The following is a 19229-nucleotide window of genomic DNA, read 5'->3' as shown; positions in this document are numbered from 1 at the left end:
GACATCTAAAAGGCAGTGTTGGGGAGTAACTAGTTACATGTAACAGCATTACGTAATTTAATTACAAAATGAATGTAACTGTAATTAGTTACAGTTACGAAGAAAAAATTAGTAATTAAATTAAAGTTACTTATGAAATTTTTAACGATTACAAAGGCAATTACATTTGAATATTTACACACATCCACATACAGATTTCACTGATTTCTTTCCCAAATTGCACTGACTGTTCTGAGACATACGCCCTAATAATTTCCAGAATTTTAACAGAATTTTTTGTTTTTCCCAGTCCGCCCTTCCTGTAAATTAATGGCAAAAACATGCAGTTTCATTTAATACAAATAGGCCTACTGAAGCTTGCAGTGTTGTCAGCCTCTGCCGCCTCAATATAGGAGTACATGAGCACATAAACATCATTTCTAGAACTGCTCTGTGTCACGTCATGCATTTTACCTATCATATCATATACAAAGAGACAGCAGTTTAAAAAAACACCAATGTTTCAGGAGTTTATTATACAGGAATGACACATGCTTATTAGATAACTGTATTTGAGTTGATGTATATGTTTTTATTTATTATTATTTCATTTTCACAAATTTAGAAAAGTAATCTAAAAGTACTCAAAAGTAATTAGTTACATTACTTTAATAAAGTAATTGAAAAAGTTATACTACTATAACATTTTAAACAGGGTAACTTGTAATCTGTAACCTATTACATTTCCAAAGTAACCTTCCAAACACTGCTAAAAGGAGACGTCCAATAGACGTATTGCAGATGAGCAAACAGCCTTAAAACTACATCTTGCAGATGTAAATTCATATGTCAAATAGACGTCTCCTAGATGTATGTGTGCTATCAGGGTACCATCCCCCAGCGTTTTTAGGTCTCCCAAAACTTACCAAAGCCGAGATGGGCATCGCCGTGTCCGGCTTCCTCCCTGCTGCGTCTTAGCAGCATCGCTTCTCGGCCTTTTGGCTAAGATCAAGTGTAGTATCTGTTCTTATCAGTTTAATATCTGATACGTCCCCCATCCGGGGACTACATATTAAATGGATTTTTAGATCACGGAGCTGGAGCCGGGGCTTGCTCCGTCCACTCCATGCATCGGCCTGGTATTGCAGTGTCTCCAGGAACGGTGTGCTTTCCCTTTTTGGGGATTGCCATTTATTGTGTCGAATAGCAGAACAAGGAATGAGAGCTGCCATTGCAGATGCTGTGGTTTATTGCAAACTTTTTTCCTGATGTGTCCACCTGGGGTCTTGGACTCTTCCACTAACGATGCACCCACCTGAGGTCTTGAAGTCTTTCACAGACGAGGTGACGCATCGAATCAGGTGTGTTTGTTTAAAGAGAGTCATCTAAAACTGGCGTTGGGAAGCACCGGCCCATGAGCTTGGCAGTTTCCAGGCCAGTAACGGAAGGCACCCGTCCTTCCTTTCCCGGAGGGGGGGCGGAGGGCTAACCGTTGGTGAGGATGGTAGAGATGCAAATCAGACCTCTGGCTGACCGCCTGGGCCTTCATACTTACCTGGCAGGGGAGACACCATGATCAAGAAGGCGGTTCACCCAGGGCGAGGCTTGTCCATTGCACTCCGGCCATGCTGACCCCTGCGAATTCCCCAAATGCGGGAATCTCGACTGCATAATTTATGGTAGTTGGGGACTGCGTTCGCGCTCTCCCCTGAAATTGTTGGTGAAACAAAGCAGAAGAGGTTTTTACAGTTTTTTATTTATTTTCCTTTCAGAATGGGGAGTTCTGTCACATGCGAGATATGTGTTGTGCGCCTGTGAAACAAAGTCACTTGCGCTCTTGAAAAATCGGACCCTGGTGGGTAGTTTAGTTCGAACATAGCGCAGACCTTACTTTGAAAGTAGATTGGACTGACTGCAGCCTAGCTGTAACTGTCTCCATGTTGTTTGGTTGTCCTTTTTTTCGATTCGTATTAATTTTGTTGTCGCTTACAGCGACACCTAGTGGCCTGTCGCCGCGCCCTTTTTCACCTGGCCTCGGACTGAGCCCCTGCACAGGTGTGCCGATTTGGGTGAAGGGATCTCACTCCTTCCTGGAGTTATAGCCATTCGAGCCACCTCGGACACGCCACCTTAGCACGCTTTGAGGTCCCCTCGCCAAGGTGAATGGAAATTTCCTATTTTTTTGGATGATTATTGACAGTCAGACTCCAGAGAAGCTTTCTGTGCTGATTTGGGTGGGACTGGGCCAAATACCTGGCGCCAGGTTGCAAAAGAAGGTTTTCGACAAAATCCAAAATACCCGAAAATTTCGTCAGAGCGACGGGCCAATCTGAGACCTGCGTCTCGTTCGGCTCGAGCCAAGGATTCCGGTGACATAAGGCACGTGGCTCTGCGACCAACCGTTTGGGAGTTACGAGCCATGCCGTACTTTCCGTCGCTGCAGTTCCACCGTCAGGCCGATCGGGACAAGGCCCGGTGACGTTGCAGACAGGGGAGGGTACTACCATCCCGCAGTGTTGCAGGTGTTTTCATCTTTGTTTGATTGTCCATTTACATTACATTTTCCCTATTTTTCAGCTTACGGCGCCACCTAGTGGCCTGTCGCCGCGTCCCTTTTCACCTGGCCTCGGACTGAGCCCCTGCACAGGTGTGCCGATTTGGGTGAAGGGATCTCACTCCTTCCTGGAGTTATAGCCATTCGAGCCACCTCGGACACGCCACCTTAGCACGTTTTGAGGTCCCCTCGCCAAGGTGAATGGAAATTTCCTCTATTTTTGGATGATTATTGACACTCAGACTCCAGAGAAGCTTTCTGTGCTGATTTGGGTGGGACTGGGCCAAATACCTGGCGCCAGGTTGCAAAAGAAGGTTTTCGACAAAATCCAAAATACCCGAAAATTTCGTCAGAGCGACGGGCCAATCTGAGACCTGCGTCTCGTTCGGCTCGAGCCAAGGATTCCGGTGACATAAGGCACGTGGCTCTGCGACCAACCGTTTGGGAGTTACGAGCCATGCCGTACTTTCCGTCAGGCCGATCGGGACGAGGCCCGGTGACGTTGTAGACAGGGGAGGGTACTACCCAGATAGCACACTTACGTCTGCAAGATGTCTGTTAAAGAAATGTTGATCTGGAAAGCATCTGCCATCTACAAACGTCTGACATACGCCTTTCAGATGTCAGTTTTATATACCTTCTAAATCATAAACATCTAAAAGACATCTAATTGACATCTATCTGACATCTAAAAGGCAGTGTTGGGGAGTAACTAGTTACATGTAACAGCATTACGTAATTTAATTACAAAATGAATGTAACTGTAATTAGTTACAGTTACGAAGAAAAAATTAGTAATTAAATTAAAGTTACTTATGAAATTTTTAACGATTACAAAGGCAATTACATTTGAATATTTACACACATCCACATACAGATTTCACTGATTTCTTTCCCAAATTGCACTGACTGTTCTGAGACATACGCCCTAATAATTTCCAGAATTTTAACAGAATTTTTTGTTTTTCCCAGTCCGCCCTTCCTGTAAATTAATGGCAAAAACATGCAGTTTCATTTAATACAAATAGGCCTACTGAAGCTTGCAGTGTTGTCAGCCTCTGCCGCCTCAATATAGGAGTACATGAGCACATAAACATCATTTCTAGAACTGCTCTGTGTCACGTCATGCATTTTACCTATCATATCATATACAAAGAGACAGCAGTTTAAAAAAACCCCAATGTTTCAGGAGTTTATTATACAGGAATGACACATGCTTATTAGATAACTGTATTTGAGTTGATGTATATGTTTTTATTTATTATTATTTCATTTTCACAAATTTAGAAAAGTAATCTAAAAGTACTCAAAAGTAATTAGTTACATTACTTTAATAAAGTAATTGAAAAAGTTATACTACTATAACATTTTAAACAGGGTAACTTGTAATCTGTAACCTATTACATTTCCAAAGTAACCTTCCAAACACTGCTAAAAGGAGACGTCCAATAGACGTATTGCAGATGAGCAAACAGCCTTAAAACTACATCTTGCAGATGTAAATTCATATGTCAAATAGACGTCTCCTAGATGTATGTGTGCTATCAGGGTACCATCCCCCAGCGTTTTTAGGTCTCCCAAAACTTACCAAAGCCGAGATGGGCATCGCCGTGTCCGGCTTCCTCCCTGCTGCGTCTTAGCAGCATCGCTTCTCGGCCTTTTGGCTAAGATCAAGTGTAGTATCTGTTCTTATCAGTTTAATATCTGATACGTCCCCCATCCGGGGACTACATATTAAATGGATTTTTAGATCACGGAGCTGGAGCCGGGGCTTGCTCCGTCCACTCCATGCATCGGCCTGGTATTGCAGTGTCTCCAGGAACGGTGTGCTTTCCCTTTTTGGGGATTGCCATTTATTGTGTCGAATAGCAGAACAAGGAATGAGAGCTGCCATTGCAGATGCTGTGGTTTATTGCAAACTTTTTTCCTGATGTGTCCACCTGGGGTCTTGGACTCTTCCACTAACGATGCACCCGAAAATTTCGTCAGAGCGACGGGCCAATCTGAGACCTGCGTCTCGTTCGGCTCGAGCCAAGGATTCCGGTGACATAAGGCACGTGGCTCTGCGACCAACCGTTTGGGAGTTACGAGCGATGCCGTACTTTCCGTCGCTGCAGTTCCACCGTCAGGCCGATCGGGACAAGGCCCGGTGACGTTGCAGACAGGGGAGGGTACTACCATCCCGCAGTGTTGCAGGTGTTTTCATCTTTGTTTGATTGTCCATTTACATTACATTTTCCCTATTTTTCAGCTTACGGCGCCACCTAGTGGCCTGTCGCCGCGTCCCTTTTCACCTGGCCTCGGACTGAGCCCCTGCACAGGTGTGCCGATTTGGGTGAAGGGATCTCACTCCTTCCTGGAGTTATAGCCATTCGAGCCACCTCGGACACGCCACCTTAGCACGTTTTGAGGTCCCCTCGCCAAGGTGAATGGAAATTTCCTCTATTTTTGGATGATTATTGACACTCAGACTCCAGAGAAGCTTTCTGTGCTGATTTGGGTGGGACTGGGCCAAATACCTGGCGCCAGGTTGCAAAAGAAGGTTTTCGACAAAATCCAAAATACCCGAAAATTTCGTCAGAGCGACGGGCCAATCTGAGACCTGCGTCTCGTTCGGCTCGAGCCAAGGATTCCGGTGACATAAGGCACGTGGCTCTGCGACCAACCGTTTGGGAGTTACGAGCCATGCCGTACTTTCCGTCAGGCCGATCGGGACGAGGCCCGGTGACGTTGTAGACAGGGGAGGGTACTACCCAGATAGCACACTTACGTCTGCAAGATGTCTGTTAAAGAAATGTTGATCTGGAAAGCATCTGCCATCTACAAACGTCTGACATACGCCTTTCAGATGTCAGTTTTATATACCTTCTAAATCATAAACATCTAAAAGACATCTAATTGACATCTATCTGACATCTAAAAGGCAGTGTTGGGGAGTAACTAGTTACATGTAACAGCATTACGTAATTTAATTACAAAATGAATGTAACTGTAATTAGTTACAGTTACGAAGAAAAAATTAGTAATTAAATTAAAGTTACTTATGAAATTTTTAACGATTACAAAGGCAATTACATTTGAATATTTACACACATCCACATACAGATTTCACTGATTTCTTTCCCAAATTGCACTGACTGTTCTGAGACATACGCCCTAATAATTTCCAGAATTTTAACAGAATTTTTTGTTTTTCCCAGTCCGCCCTTCCTGTAAATTAATGGCAAAAACATGCAGTTTCATTTAATACAAATAGGCCTACTGAAGCTTGCAGTGTTGTCAGCCTCTGCCGCCTCAATATAGGAGTACATGAGCACATAAACATCATTTCTAGAACTGCTCTGTGTCACGTCATGCATTTTACCTATCATATCATATACAAAGAGACAGCAGTTTAAAAAAACACCAATGTTTCAGGAGTTTATTATACAGGAATGACACATGCTTATTAGATAACTGTATTTGAGTTGATGTATATGTTTTTATTTATTATTATTTCATTTTCACAAATTTAGAAAAGTAATCTAAAAGTACTCAAAAGTAATTAGTTACATTACTTTAATAAAGTAATTGAAAAAGTTATACTACTATAACATTTTAAACAGGGTAACTTGTAATCTGTAACCTATTACATTTCCAAAGTAACCTTCCAAACACTGCTAAAAGGAGACGTCCAATAGACGTATTGCAGATGAGCAAACAGCCTTAAAACTACATCTTGCAGATGTAAATTCATATGTCAAATAGACGTCTCCTAGATGTATGTGTGCTATCAGGGTACCATCCCCCAGCGTTTTTAGGTCTCCCAAAACTTACCAAAGCCGAGATGGGCATCGCCGTGTCCGGCTTCCTCCCTGCTGCGTCTTAGCAGCATCGCTTCTCGGCCTTTTGGCTAAGATCAAGTATCTTGTCGGACGGTTGAGACTGCGATCGCCTCTTGGAGGTTTCCTGACTCGAGATCCCTTCATATCTTGAGTCACACAACTTCGGGAGGTATATTGAACTCTGCTGCTTCGGGCTCCAACAAGTTTTAAGGTAAGGTCTTTTAATTATTTATTTTGTTATTTATTGTTGTATTTATTGTTGTTTTAAGTTTTTAGGCTGTTGGTGCCTCTATCATGTCGGCTGCCCGTGCCGGCGTGCGGAGGCACCACAGCGTGCGTTTTTTATTCAGGCAGGGTGAGGGGAAGCTCCTGGGAATGTCCCGTATGGACTTTTCCAGGAAGCTGATCCAAAAGACCTTAGCTTTTAAATGTGACGACCTGAATTGTTTGATGACTCTGCCCTTGAACAAAGGATTTGATGTTAGTTTTAAAACCGCTTCCCTACTTAGTGACTTTTGGCAAAGGTTTGAATCAGTTAAAGCCCAGTTTTCCATGTTCACTGTTGAGAAACTTTCTGATAACACACTTAAAACTGTGATTGTCAGGATGTTCAATGAAACCGTGACTGGAGATGATATTTGTGTTTGGTTGGGTAGATTTTGCACTGTTCGAGGCCAGCCTGTCAAAGTGTTAGATGAAGATGGCATTTGGACATGCTCCTGGCGAATTCCCATTAAACAATGGGAAGACGCTGGGGGCTACCAGGGCCTGAAGCATCTGCCTTCCATGATTGTGCTCGGAGAGAACAGAGGCTACATACATTATCAAGGAATGCCCAAACTCTGCAGAAAGTGTGGAAGGTTTGGTCATTTATCTGAAGCATGCCAAGAGTTAATCTGTGGGAAGTGTAGAGAAATTGGTCACAGTTTTGATGACTGTACCAATGGCAGACGGTGCAATCTTTGTGGAGAAACAAACCATCTCTACAGAGACTGCCCTAAAAGTTTTGCCAACAAGCTAAAAATGGCCGCCCCACATGGGCAACAAACGAAGGAACAAAGGAGAGAGGAGGCGGTCCCTGAGGTTTTGGCGGGAATTTCAAATTCCCAGCCGGCCTCAGGGATTGGGCAGGAAGGAGGAAGTGGGGCGGCCACAGGGGCGGAGGCAACGGAACAGGAAATGGTAATGGAAGGAAAGGAAAGTGAGGAAGAATCACTGGTAACAGTTTCGGATGGGGTGGAAGAATCCACCGGGAGTGAGACAGAGTGTTCACTCCCTAATGCTCAGGTGCAAAAAAGACCTGCGGGGTCTCCTCTGATTGTAATGGAGGAGAAAAAATCTAGGGCAGCATATAAGCTCGATAGTTCCGATTCGGTAGATCTGGAGCGCATGTGGCCCCTAGAGTCCCCAAATGAGGTTTCCTTTTTGCACATTAAGCTAACAGCATCATCGCCAAAGGAGCCACAAGAGGTTCCCTCTGTGGCCTCTGAAGCGACAGGCATTTGCCCTCCAGACCTCAGCTCATCTGGGGAAAAGGAAAGACAAATGCTACAAGATGTAACATGATTTTAATCATATTTTTGTAGTCTTTTTCTTGTCTTCTGTTTTAAATGCCTCATACCTTTTTAACCCTACTGCTCATGGCCCTCACCATCTCTACTATCAATGTCAGAAGTGTGAGGTCCACCATTAGAGCACAGAGTATTTTGTCCTTTTTAAAATCTTTTAAGTCAGATTTGTTTTTATTACAAGAGTGTTCTCTGCCCTTTTTAACTAGGTACACAAAAATGGAAGAGCTATGGTCCGCAGGAGCCTCCATATGGAGCGGATCAAATTTTAACAAAAACGACGGAGTTGCGGTTTTAATTAATAATCCTAACATCTTGGTGAAGGGCAGCACTGTGGTGAGGCAAGGCCGGGCACTTTTAGTAAATCTGACCTTTTTAGACAGGGATTTTAATGTTCTTAATGTATATGGTTTTACGGAAAAGAACGAAAGATATGAGCTTTTAGAAGACTTGCAACCCCACATGCTAGGTAGGGCTCCCCTAATGGTAGCAGGGGATTTTAATTGTGTTTTATCTAAAACAGACAGGAAAAGGGTAGGGGAGGATTTTAGAGTGGACAAAACGTCGGTTTTATTGCAGGGTTTAGTCAGAGATTTTAATTTAGTCGACTGTTTTAAAATTTTGCATCAAAGAGAGGAGGGCTTCACCTGGTTCAGTGGTGATGGTACCAAAGCCTCTCGAATCGACTACGTGTTTACAAGGGACTGCCCGCCAACCGATGCTACATTAACCCCCCTTTTTTTCTCTGATCACATGATGCTGTCTTGCACCCTTTCACTGCCCATGGGTGTGACGGTAGGGGGAGGGCTGTGGAAGCTGAACTGTTCCCTGTTGGAAGACAAGAATGTAATTTTAGAATATAGGGAACAGTTCAGCCAATGGCAGACCCTCCAAGACTTTTATGATACACGTGCACAGTGGTGGGAGATGGTAAAGGACCGGACGAGACAGTTTTTTAGAAAGATAGGGAAAGAAAAGAAGAGAAGGGAAAAGAAATGCATGTTGGGGTTGCAAAAAAGACTACAAAGGTATTTTAATCTTTTAAATAATGGTTTTGATTTTAACAATGAAATCCAGGATGTAAAAAAGGAAATGTCAGTTTTAGCCAATATAGAAAGTAAAGGGGTCCTTTTAAGAAGCAAAGAGAGAGAAATTGAAGAAGGGGAAAAGTGTACCAGATATTTTTTTAAGAAAATAATAACAAGGGGTGGGGGGTTAACCAGGGTTAAAACAGGGGATAGGGAGGTTAACACAACAAAAGAGATTTTAGAGGATGTGGAAAAATTTTATGGGGCTTTATATAGTTTTAAAAAGGTACACTCAGACACCGTAAAAGAAGTTTTAAATTTTGTTGAGAAAAGGGTCGACTGTCAAAATGAGATTTTAGCCCAAGATTTGAACATTTTAGAAACCCAAAAAGCTCTTGGAGGTTTTAAAAAGGGGAAGTCCCCAGGAGTGGATGGACTTCCCCTGGAGTTTTATCTAACATTTTGGGACATTTTAGGACAAGAGCTTTTGACAGTTTTTAAAGAGTTTGAGACCCTCGACAGACTTCCAGACAGTTTTAGAATAGGGATAGTTTCTTTACTTCACAAAAAAGGTGACCGGACTGACTTAAAAAACTGGAGACCCATAACACTTTTAAATTTCGATTATAAACTTTTTAGCAAAGTTTTAGCAACACGCATGTCAACTGTTTTAGAGGACGTGATTCACCCGGATCAAGCTTGTTCTGTGCCCGGAAGAAAGATAACAGACAACCTAGTGCTGATTAGAGACGCCATCTGTTACGCGAGAGACAGAAATATTCGGCTAGTAGTCCTAAATTTAGATTTTGAAAAAGCATTTGATCGAGTCTCGCACCAGTACCTCTTCCAGGTTCTGGAGAAAATGGGGTTTCCAAAGAGGTTTATAGCCTGGGTGGGTCTGCTGTACAAGGGAATAGTCAGCAAAATTCTAATAAATGGGCATCTTTCCAAAGCTGTGAACATACACAGTGGTGTCCGTCAGGGATGTCCTTTATCTCCTCTTCTGTATGTGGCTTGCATCGAGCCACTGGCACAGATCTTGAGAAGGGACAAATGGATCAAAGGACTGGACGTTCCTGGGACGGGGGGACTGACGGCGACCTGTGTTTTATATATGGACGACGTAACTCTTTTAGCCACAGACGTTTTATCAATACGAAGAGCACTGGACTTGACTGACTGGTACGGTCGGGCCTCGGGCGCCAAACTCAATAGAAACAAGTCCGAGGCCCAGCTCTTCGGGCCGTGGGGAGACGTGGACACAGGAGGACTTGATTTGGTTTTTAAAGACAACGATTTTAAGATTTTAGGCGTTAAATTTGATAAAGACGGGGGTGGACGGGAAAACTGGACTGACTTGTTAGGGAAAGTTAGGAAAAGACTGGGGTTTTGGGGACTAAGACAGATGACGATGGAAGGCAAGGTTTTAATTTTTAAATCTGTGATTTTACCTCTGATTTTACTTGTCTGTTCTGTTTTTAGCCCCCCTCGGTGGTTCCTGGGGAAACTGGAGAGGGCGGTGTTTTACTTCCTGTGGGGGTCCAAGTGGGAGCGCCTGAAGAGGGAGACCATCAAGAAAAGGCCGGAGAACGGTGGAAAAGGCCTCCCAGACCCCCACCTGTTTTTAGGCAGCCGCTTCACCGCCCTGCACATTAGTTATGCCACGACCCCATCCAAAGAAAACAAGACGGCTGCAATGGCGCGATTTTGGATGGGGTCTTACCTACGAACACTGAAAATTTTACCAGTGGACTTGAAAACCCCAGTGTCTTTTAACTTGCCCAAAGAGTACAGTTTTATAAAAAAGTTTTTAAAGAAATACCTTTTAGAGAGTGAAGATGTCACCATTTTAACTCAACACAAGTCTCTCATCTCTGTTGTGCAGGACCGGGAACCGGTGAGTCCAGTTCCGGGCCTCACACCAAGTGAGGCCAAACAGGTTTGGCGGAACGCGGCTCACCCCGCTCTCCAGAACAGGCACAAGGACTTATCGTGGATGGTGGCTCATGAGATCCTCCCGGTCAGGGCGGTTATGCACTCCAGAGGCATGGCCAAAAACCCCATCTGCCCGCGGTCCGGCTGCAATTCTCCGGAGACCGTCCACCACCTGCTCTGGGAGTGCAGCACTGCGCGGGACCTGTGGGCCAAGACCGGCCCCCTGTATTTCCCGTGCCTACCAGCGGGTGGGGCCCAGTTCGGGTACCAGCTCACCATCCTTGGGGTGGGCCGGGGCTTGAAGGACTTGACGGCACAGAAATTTACCTCGCTCTGGCTCACCCTCAACGTCATCAAGGATGCCATCTGGGCCACCAGAAACCTGCTGGTGGGGAAGCGCGTTACGGTAACCCTCCATGCATGCGAGCTAAAGGTAACATCAATGCTGCAGGGGTACCGGACGACGATATTCGGACGGGGGGGCCGGGGTCGCACGGAGAGGGTCCCGGCAGGCACCGACCCTGGCCGCCCGTAGATGCACCCTCACCACTCTGGCTACGGGAACAGCGGGCCAGCGGGCCGGAGGAGAGGGGATCTCCGCTGAGTCCATAAAGTAGCATCTCATGTCCCTGTTCTGGAGAGTGGGGTGATGACCCACTTGATAAGGACTCACCCCCGGTCTTGCACAACAGATGATTTTTAATTGGTGTTTTTTTATTGTTTTATTATGAAAGAGGTTTTATTAACATATATACGAGGCTTGTTTGCTTTTTTTAAAATTTGTGTTTTACTTTGGAACTGACCGCACCTTTTAAACACACCTCAATAATGGACTTTTAAAAACAAGCAAAACACTGTGGTTTTAATCAAATGCTTTTTAAAAATGATTGTTTATTTCATTTTACCATGTGTATTTATTATATATTATATTGCTTGTTTTAATGTGTGATTAAAAAGAAAATGTTGTGTGAAAAAGAAAAAATGCAAATGGAAAAAAATGTAAATGGTGACAATAAAACTTTTTCGAAAGAAAAAAATCTGTTCTTATCAGTTTAATATCTGATACGTCCCCCATCCGGGGACTACATATTAAATGGATTTTTAGATCACGGAGCTGGAGCCGGGGCTTGCTCCGTCCACTCCATGCATCGGCCTGGTATTGCAGTGTCTCCAGGAACGGTGTGCTTTCCCTTTTTGGGGATTGCCATTTATTGTGTCGAATAGCAGAACAAGGAATGAGAGCTGCCATTGCAGATGCTGTGGTTTATTGCAAACTTTTTTCCTGATGTGTCCACCTGGGGTCTTGGACTCTTCCACTAACGATGCACCCACCTGAGGTCTTGAAGTCTTTCACAGACGAGGTGACGCATCGAATCAGGTGTGTTTGTTTAAAGAGAGTCATCTAAAACTGGCGTTGGGAAGCACCGGCCCATGAGCTTGGCAGTTTCCAGGCCAGTAACGGAAGGCACCCGTCCTTCCTTTCCCGGAGGGGGGGCGGAGGGCTAACCGTTGGTGAGGATGGTAGAGATGCAAATCAGACCTCTGGCTGACCGCCTGGGCCTTCATACTTACCTGGCAGGGGAGACACCATGATCAAGAAGGCGGTTCACCCAGGGCGAGGCTTGTCCATTGCACTCCGGCCATGCTGACCCCTGCGAATTCCCCAAATGCGGGAATCTCGACTGCATAATTTATGGTAGTTGGGGACTGCGTTCGCGCTCTCCCCTGAAATTGTTGGTGAAACAAAGCAGAAGAGGTTTTTACAGTTTTTTATTTATTTTCCTTTCAGAATGGGGAGTTCTGTCACATGCGAGATATGTGTTGTGCGCCTGTGAAACAAAGTCACTTGCGCTCTTGAAAAATCGGACCCTGGTGGGTAGTTTAGTTCGAACATAGCGCAGACCTTACTTTGAAAGTAGATTGGACTGACTGCAGCCTAGCTGTAACTGTCTCCATGTTGTTTGGTTGTCCTTTTTTTCGATTCGTATTAATTTTGTTGTCGCTTACAGCGACACCTAGTGGCCTGTCGCCGCGCCCTTTTTCACCTGGCCTCGGACTGAGCCCCTGCACAGGTGTGCCGATTTGGGTGAAGGGATCTCACTCCTTCCTGGAGTTATAGCCATTCGAGCCACCTCGGACACGCCACCTTAGCACGCTTTGAGGTCCCCTCGCCAAGGTGAATGGAAATTTCCTATTTTTTTGGATGATTATTGACAGTCAGACTCCAGAGAAGCTTTCTGTGCTGATTTGGGTGGGACTGGGCCAAATACCTGGCGCCAGGTTGCAAAAGAAGGTTTTCGACAAAATCCAAAATACCCGAAAATTTCGTCAGAGCGACGGGCCAATCTGAGACCTGCGTCTCGTTCGGCTCGAGCCAAGGATTCCGGTGACATAAGGCACGTGGCTCTGCGACCAACCGTTTGGGAGTTACGAGCGATGCCGTACTTTCCGTCGCTGCAGTTCCACCGTCAGGCCGATCGGGACAAGGCCCGGTGACGTTGCAGACAGGGGAGGGTACTACCATCCCGCAGTGTTGCAGGTGTTTTCATCTTTGTTTGATTGTCCATTTACATTACATTTTCCCTATTTTTCAGCTTACGGCGCCACCTAGTGGCCTGTCGCCGCGTCCCTTTTCACCTGGCCTCGGACTGAGCCCCTGCACAGGTGTGCCGATTTGGGTGAAGGGATCTCACTCCTTCCTGGAGTTATAGCCATTCGAGCCACCTCGGACACGCCACCTTAGCACGTTTTGAGGTCCCCTCGCCAAGGTGAATGGAAATTTCCTCTATTTTTGGATGATTATTGACACTCAGACTCCAGAGAAGCTTTCTGTGCTGATTTGGGTGGGACTGGGCCAAATACCTGGCGCCAGGTTGCAAAAGAAGGTTTTCGACAAAATCCAAAATACCCGAAAATTTCGTCAGAGCGACGGGCCAATCTGAGACCTGCGTCTCGTTCGGCTCGAGCCAAGGATTCCGGTGACATAAGGCACGTGGCTCTGCGACCAACCGTTTGGGAGTTACGAGCCATGCCGTACTTTCCGTCAGGCCGATCGGGACGAGGCCCGGTGACGTTGTAGACAGGGGAGGGTACTACCCAGATAGCACACTTACGTCTGCAAGATGTCTGTTAAAGAAATGTTGATCTGGAAAGCATCTGCCATCTACAAACGTCTGACATACGCCTTTCAGATGTCAGTTTTATATACCTTCTAAATCATAAACATCTAAAAGACATCTAATTGACATCTATCTGACATCTAAAAGGCAGTGTTGGGGAGTAACTAGTTACATGTAACAGCATTACGTAATTTAATTACAAAATGAATGTAACTGTAATTAGTTACAGTTACGAAGAAAAAATTAGTAATTAAATTAAAGTTACTTATGAAATTTTTAACGATTACAAAGGCAATTACATTTGAATATTTACACACATCCACATACAGATTTCACTGATTTCTTTCCCAAATTGCACTGACTGTTCTGAGACATACGCCCTAATAATTTCCAGAATTTTAACAGAATTTTTTGTTTTTCCCAGTCCGCCCTTCCTGTAAATTAATGGCAAAAACATGCAGTTTCATTTAATACAAATAGGCCTACTGAAGCTTGCAGTGTTGTCAGCCTCTGCCGCCTCAATATAGGAGTACATGAGCACATAAACATCATTTCTAGAACTGCTCTGTGTCACGTCATGCATTTTACCTATCATATCATATACAAAGAGACAGCAGTTTAAAAAAACACCAATGTTTCAGGAGTTTATTATACAGGAATGACACATGCTTATTAGATAACTGTATTTGAGTTGATGTATATGTTTTTATTTATTATTATTTCATTTTCACAAATTTAGAAAAGTAATCTAAAAGTACTCAAAAGTAATTAGTTACATTACTTTAATAAAGTAATTGAAAAAGTTATACTACTATAACATTTTAAACAGGGTAACTTGTAATCTGTAACCTATTACATTTCCAAAGTAACCTTCCAAACACTGCTAAAAGGAGACGTCCAATAGACGTATTGCAGATGAGCAAACAGCCTTAAAACTACATCTTGCAGATGTAAATTCATATGTCAAATAGACGTCTCCTAGATGTATGTGTGCTATCAGGGTACCATCCCCCAGCGTTTTTAGGTCTCCCAAAACTTACCAAAGCCGAGATGGGCATCGCCGTGTCCGGCTTCCTCCCTGCTGCGTCTTAGCAGCATCGCTTCTCGGCCTTTTGGCTAAGATCAGGGGGACGTGGTCGCGATCATCTTCTCTGGAAGGAAATAGACTATTACCGGGCAGTGGTTATAGTCTCTCCGGACAGGGATATATTTTGGACTTCACCTGTGAACAGCATTTTTTCTGTTTTTCTTCTTTCTTCAGGTTCTTTTCCAGCTCGCCTAGGAAGGAGAAAAACACTAGCGTTCACAGGTAAAGTGCCCTTTTTATTTATTTAATTTGCTCTTTTATTATTTATTGTCCTTTTAAAAGTTTAGTTATTTATTCTTTCAGTCTTTTAGACATTTATTGGCTGTTGTACGTATTTTAAAGGGCTGTTGGTGCCTCCACCATGTCGGCTGCTCGTGCCGGCGTGCGGAGGCACCACAGCGTGCGTTTTATGTTAAAAAAAAATGATGATGGAACGTTAATGGTGATGTCCAGACTTGATTTCTCACGGAAACTCGTACAAAAGGTTTTAGGATTTTCTGCAAATGATGTAAATTGCTTATTGACTCTTCCCCAGAACCGTGGTTTTGATTTGAGTTTTAAAAGCGCTGCGCTGCTAAATGTTTTCTGGTCTCGTTTGGAAGCGGTAAAAGCCAGTCTCTCCATGTTCACAGTTGAAAAACTGACAGACAATTCCCTGAAAGTGGTAATTGTTCGAATGTTTAATGAAACTGTGAGTGGAGATGACATAGCGATATGGTTGGCGAGATTTTGCTCTGTTCGGGGCCAGCCAGTCAAGGTTTTAGACGAGGACGGCATCTGGAATGGCGCGTGGAGAGTTCCCATTAAACAATGGGAGGATCCACACGGCTTCCAGGGCTTAAGTCAGATTCCTTCTATGATTGTGCTGGGAGAAAACAGAGGCTACATTCATTATCAGGGGATGCCCAAACTGTGCCGTAAATGCAGCCGGTTTGGACACCTCATAGAGGCATGTCAGGAAACAGTTTGTGGTAAGTGCAAAGAAATTGGCCACATCTATGAAGAATGTACCAATGGCAGAAAGTGCAATCTTTGTGGTGAATCCAACCATCTCTACAGAGACTGCCCTAAATCTTTTGCCAACATATTAAAAGCAAAAATGGCTGCCACAAAAAACCAAACAAGTGAAAAAGAGGCGGTCCCTGAGGTTTTGGAGGGAATTTTGAATACCCAACCAAGCCCAGGGACTGGTCGAGACGGAGCGGAAGGGGCGTGTCAAGGGGCGGAGTCACACGCGGGTAACGGTCGGGAGGAGGAGACTCCGCCCATCCAATTAGGAAAGCAAAACGTGAGTATGGAAATGGATAAAGAAAGTGAAGAGGAGAAAGAGTCAGATGAATTGACCCCCTCCTCTTTGGAAACTGTACCCGATCTAGACACCGAGCAAAACACTTCAAGCAGTATAGGCGGAATAACTCTAGATTGGTTACCTAATGCTCAGTTGCAGAAAAGACCTGCGGGGTCTCCTTTGTGTCAAACAGAGGAGAAAAAGTTGAGGTCCACCAGCTCAAGTAATGAGGAGGGAGACAGGGTGTGGCCCTCAGCCTCCCCGAATGAGGTTTCGTTTCTGCAAATACAGCTAAGAACATCATCGCCAAAGGAGCCGCAAGAGATTTTCTCTGCGGATCCTAAGGCGGTGGACACCTCCGCTCCTGAACCCAATATTATCACTAGTAAAGAGGAGCGGGTGTCACAAGAGATTTTTTGATTTAAATGAACTTTGTAGTCTTTTAAATAAAATGTTTTAGTTCCTTTTTAAGCTCATGCCTTTTTTACCTAATTTATTCACCATGGCCCTCACAATTTCAACAATAAATGTAAGAAGTGTAAGGTCCATGGTCAGAGCACATACTATTTTATCCTTTTTAAAATCTCAAAAGTCAGATGTCTTTTTACTACAAGAGTGTGCCTTACCCTTTTTATCTAGTTACAGGAGGTGGGAGGAGTTATGGACGCCGGGACCCTCCATATGGAGCGGGTCTAATTTTAACAAAAATGATGGAGTGGCGATTTTAATAAATAACCCTCACATCCTGGTGAAGGGGAGCACGGTGGTAAGAGATGGGCGGGCTATTTTAGCGAATATGACTTTTTTAGATAGAGATTTTAAGGTTTTAAATGTGTACGGTTTTACAGGTAAAAACGATAGGTATGAGCTTTTAGAGGAACTGCAGTCCCACATGCTGGGGAGGGTACCATTAGTGGTAGGGGGAGATTTTAACTGCGTTTTAGCCAAAACTGATAGGAAGAGGGTGGGGGCAGATTTTAGGTTTGACAAGACATCAGTTTTAATGCAAAGTTTAGTTAAGGATTTTAAATTAACTGACTGTTTTAAGACTTTGCATCCAAGAGAGGTGGGCTACACCTGGGTCAGTGGTGATGGCACCAATGCCTCTCGCATTGATTACATTTTCGTACGCGATTGCCTGCCGACTGATGCTATATTAACACCCCTATTCTTTTCCGATCACGTTATGCTGTCTTGCACTATTTCCTTCACCACAAAATTGACGGTAGGGGGAGGGATCTGGAAACTGAATTGCTCCCTTTTGCAGGATGAGGAGATAGTTAGTGACTACAGGGAGCAATTCAGTCAATGGCAGACCCTCCAAGACTTTTTCAATTCACGTGCACAGTGGTGGGAGATGGTGAAACACCGGACGAGACTGTTTTTTAGAAAGAAAGGGATTGGAAAAAAGAACAAAGAAAAGAGACGCATGTTGGGACTGCAAAAAAGATTGCAAAGGTATTTCAAGTTTGTGAATGGAGGGTTTGATTTTAATGAAGAATTAAATGAGGTTAAAAAAGAAATGGCTGATTTGGAAAAACAAAGAAACAAAGGGTTGATTTTAAGAAGTAAGGAACAAGATCTGGAGGAAGGTGAAAAATGCACAAGGTACTTTTTTAAGAGGATTTTAACAAATAAAGGGGTAATCACTGAATTAAAAAAGGGGGAGAAGGAAGCCAGAAATACAGAAGAGATATTAGAAGAAGTAGAAACATTTTATACAGATTTATACAACAAAAAAGAGATAACAGAGGAAGCCATAGAAAATATTTTGGGAAATTTAGAAAAGAAAATTGATAATGAGTGTGCTATTTTAACCCAAGATTTTACTCTTTTAGAGCTTACAAAATGTATGAAGGATTTTAAAACTGGTAAGTCGCCGGGAAGTGATGGCCTTCCCGTGGAATTTTATTCAAAATTTTGGGACATTTTAGCACCAGAACTTTTAATGGTTTTTAAGGACTTTGACAGACTGGACCGACTCCCTGACAGTTTTAGACTAGGAATTGTTTCACTTTTGCATAAAAAAGGAGATAGAACAGATTTAAAAACGTGGAGACCAATCAGCCTTTTAAATTTGGATTGCAAACTTTTTAGCAAGCTTTTAGCTAAACGCATGTCCCTGTTTTTAAAGGATGTGATCCACCCGGATCAAGCATGTGCTGTGCCCGGGAAGAGGATCACGGACAGTCTGATATTGATCCGAGACACCATCTGTTTTGCGAGAGACAGAAACATTGGCCTAATAGTGGTAAATTTAGATTTTGAAAAAGCTTTTGATCGGGTCTCGCACCAGTACCTATTGCAGGTACTGGAGAAAATGGGCTTCCCAGGGAGGTTTTTAGCATGGGTGGGATTGCTGTATAATGATATAACCAGCAAAATTCTTGTAAATGGGCATTTAACAAAAGCTGTTAACATTCACAGCGGCGTCCGTCAAGGGTGCCCGTTATCCCCGCTCTTGTATGTGGCATGCATTGAGCCACTGGCACAGCTTTTGAGAAGGGACCAACGGATCGCAGGATTTAAGCTACCAGGAGGTTTGATAGCAAAATGTGTTTTATACATGGACGATGTGACAATTTTAACGACTGACTTTTTATCTGTCCGAAGAGCTTTGGAACTTACAGATTCTTATGGACGGGCCTCTGGCTCCAAATTAAACAGAAACAAGTCAGAGGCCCAGCTCTTCGGACAGTGGGGCGACATAGACGTGGGAGGACTGGAAGTGACTCTAAGAAATGATAATATAAAAATTCTAGGCATAAAATTTGATAGGGAGGGGGGTGGACAAGGTAATTGGACCAATGCTTTAGGGAAAGTAAGACAGCGACTGGGTTTGTGGGG

At 43.9% G+C, this 19229-nt stretch overlaps 1 protein-coding gene, 4 non-coding genes and 1 pseudogene across 15 annotated transcripts in view; all 6 read left to right on the top strand.

The window, feature by feature from the left end:
* The first annotated feature begins 961 nt into the window (after window positions 1-961).
* Window positions 962-1152, top strand: LOC127945498 (U2 spliceosomal RNA). Its single transcript, XR_008150829.1, has one exon. It is a non-coding gene; the product is annotated as a U2 spliceosomal RNA (small nuclear RNA).
* Window positions 1153-1526: 374 nt separating this feature from the next.
* Window positions 1527-1690, top strand: LOC127945375 (U1 spliceosomal RNA). Its single transcript, XR_008150710.1, has one exon. It is a non-coding gene; the product is annotated as a U1 spliceosomal RNA (small nuclear RNA).
* Window positions 1691-4177: 2487 nt separating this feature from the next.
* LOC127945497 (U2 spliceosomal RNA) lies at window positions 4178-4368 on the top strand. The gene has a single exon (XR_008150828.1). It is a non-coding gene; the product is annotated as a U2 spliceosomal RNA (small nuclear RNA).
* Window positions 4369-6338: 1970 nt separating this feature from the next.
* Window positions 6339-19229, top strand: part of LOC127944872 (uncharacterized) — a 352827-nt gene continuing 339936 nt past the window's right edge. For 3 of the 11 annotated variants that reach the window (XM_052541263.1, XM_052541261.1, XM_052541262.1), the window contains exons 1-2: window positions 6339-6568; window positions 8135-8266. In XM_052541263.1, coding sequence (XP_052397223.1) covers window positions 8145-8266 — 122 coding nt within the window. In that variant the 5' untranslated portion in view covers window positions 6339-6568; window positions 8135-8144. The other 8 variants (XM_052541232.1, XM_052541222.1, XR_008150468.1 and 5 more) reach the window with 7 other exon arrangements.
* On the top strand, window positions 11903-12078 carry LOC127945598 (uncharacterized; annotated as a pseudogene).
* Window positions 12453-12616, top strand: LOC127945374 (U1 spliceosomal RNA). Its single transcript, XR_008150709.1, has one exon. It is a non-coding gene; the product is annotated as a U1 spliceosomal RNA (small nuclear RNA).

Source organism: Carassius gibelio, chromosome A23 (genome assembly GCF_023724105.1).
Source record: "Carassius gibelio isolate Cgi1373 ecotype wild population from Czech Republic chromosome A23, carGib1.2-hapl.c, whole genome shotgun sequence".
NCBI classification, from domain to species: Eukaryota; Metazoa; Chordata; class Actinopteri; order Cypriniformes; family Cyprinidae; genus Carassius; species Carassius gibelio.
This window is presented reverse-complemented; position numbering and strand designations above follow the sequence as displayed.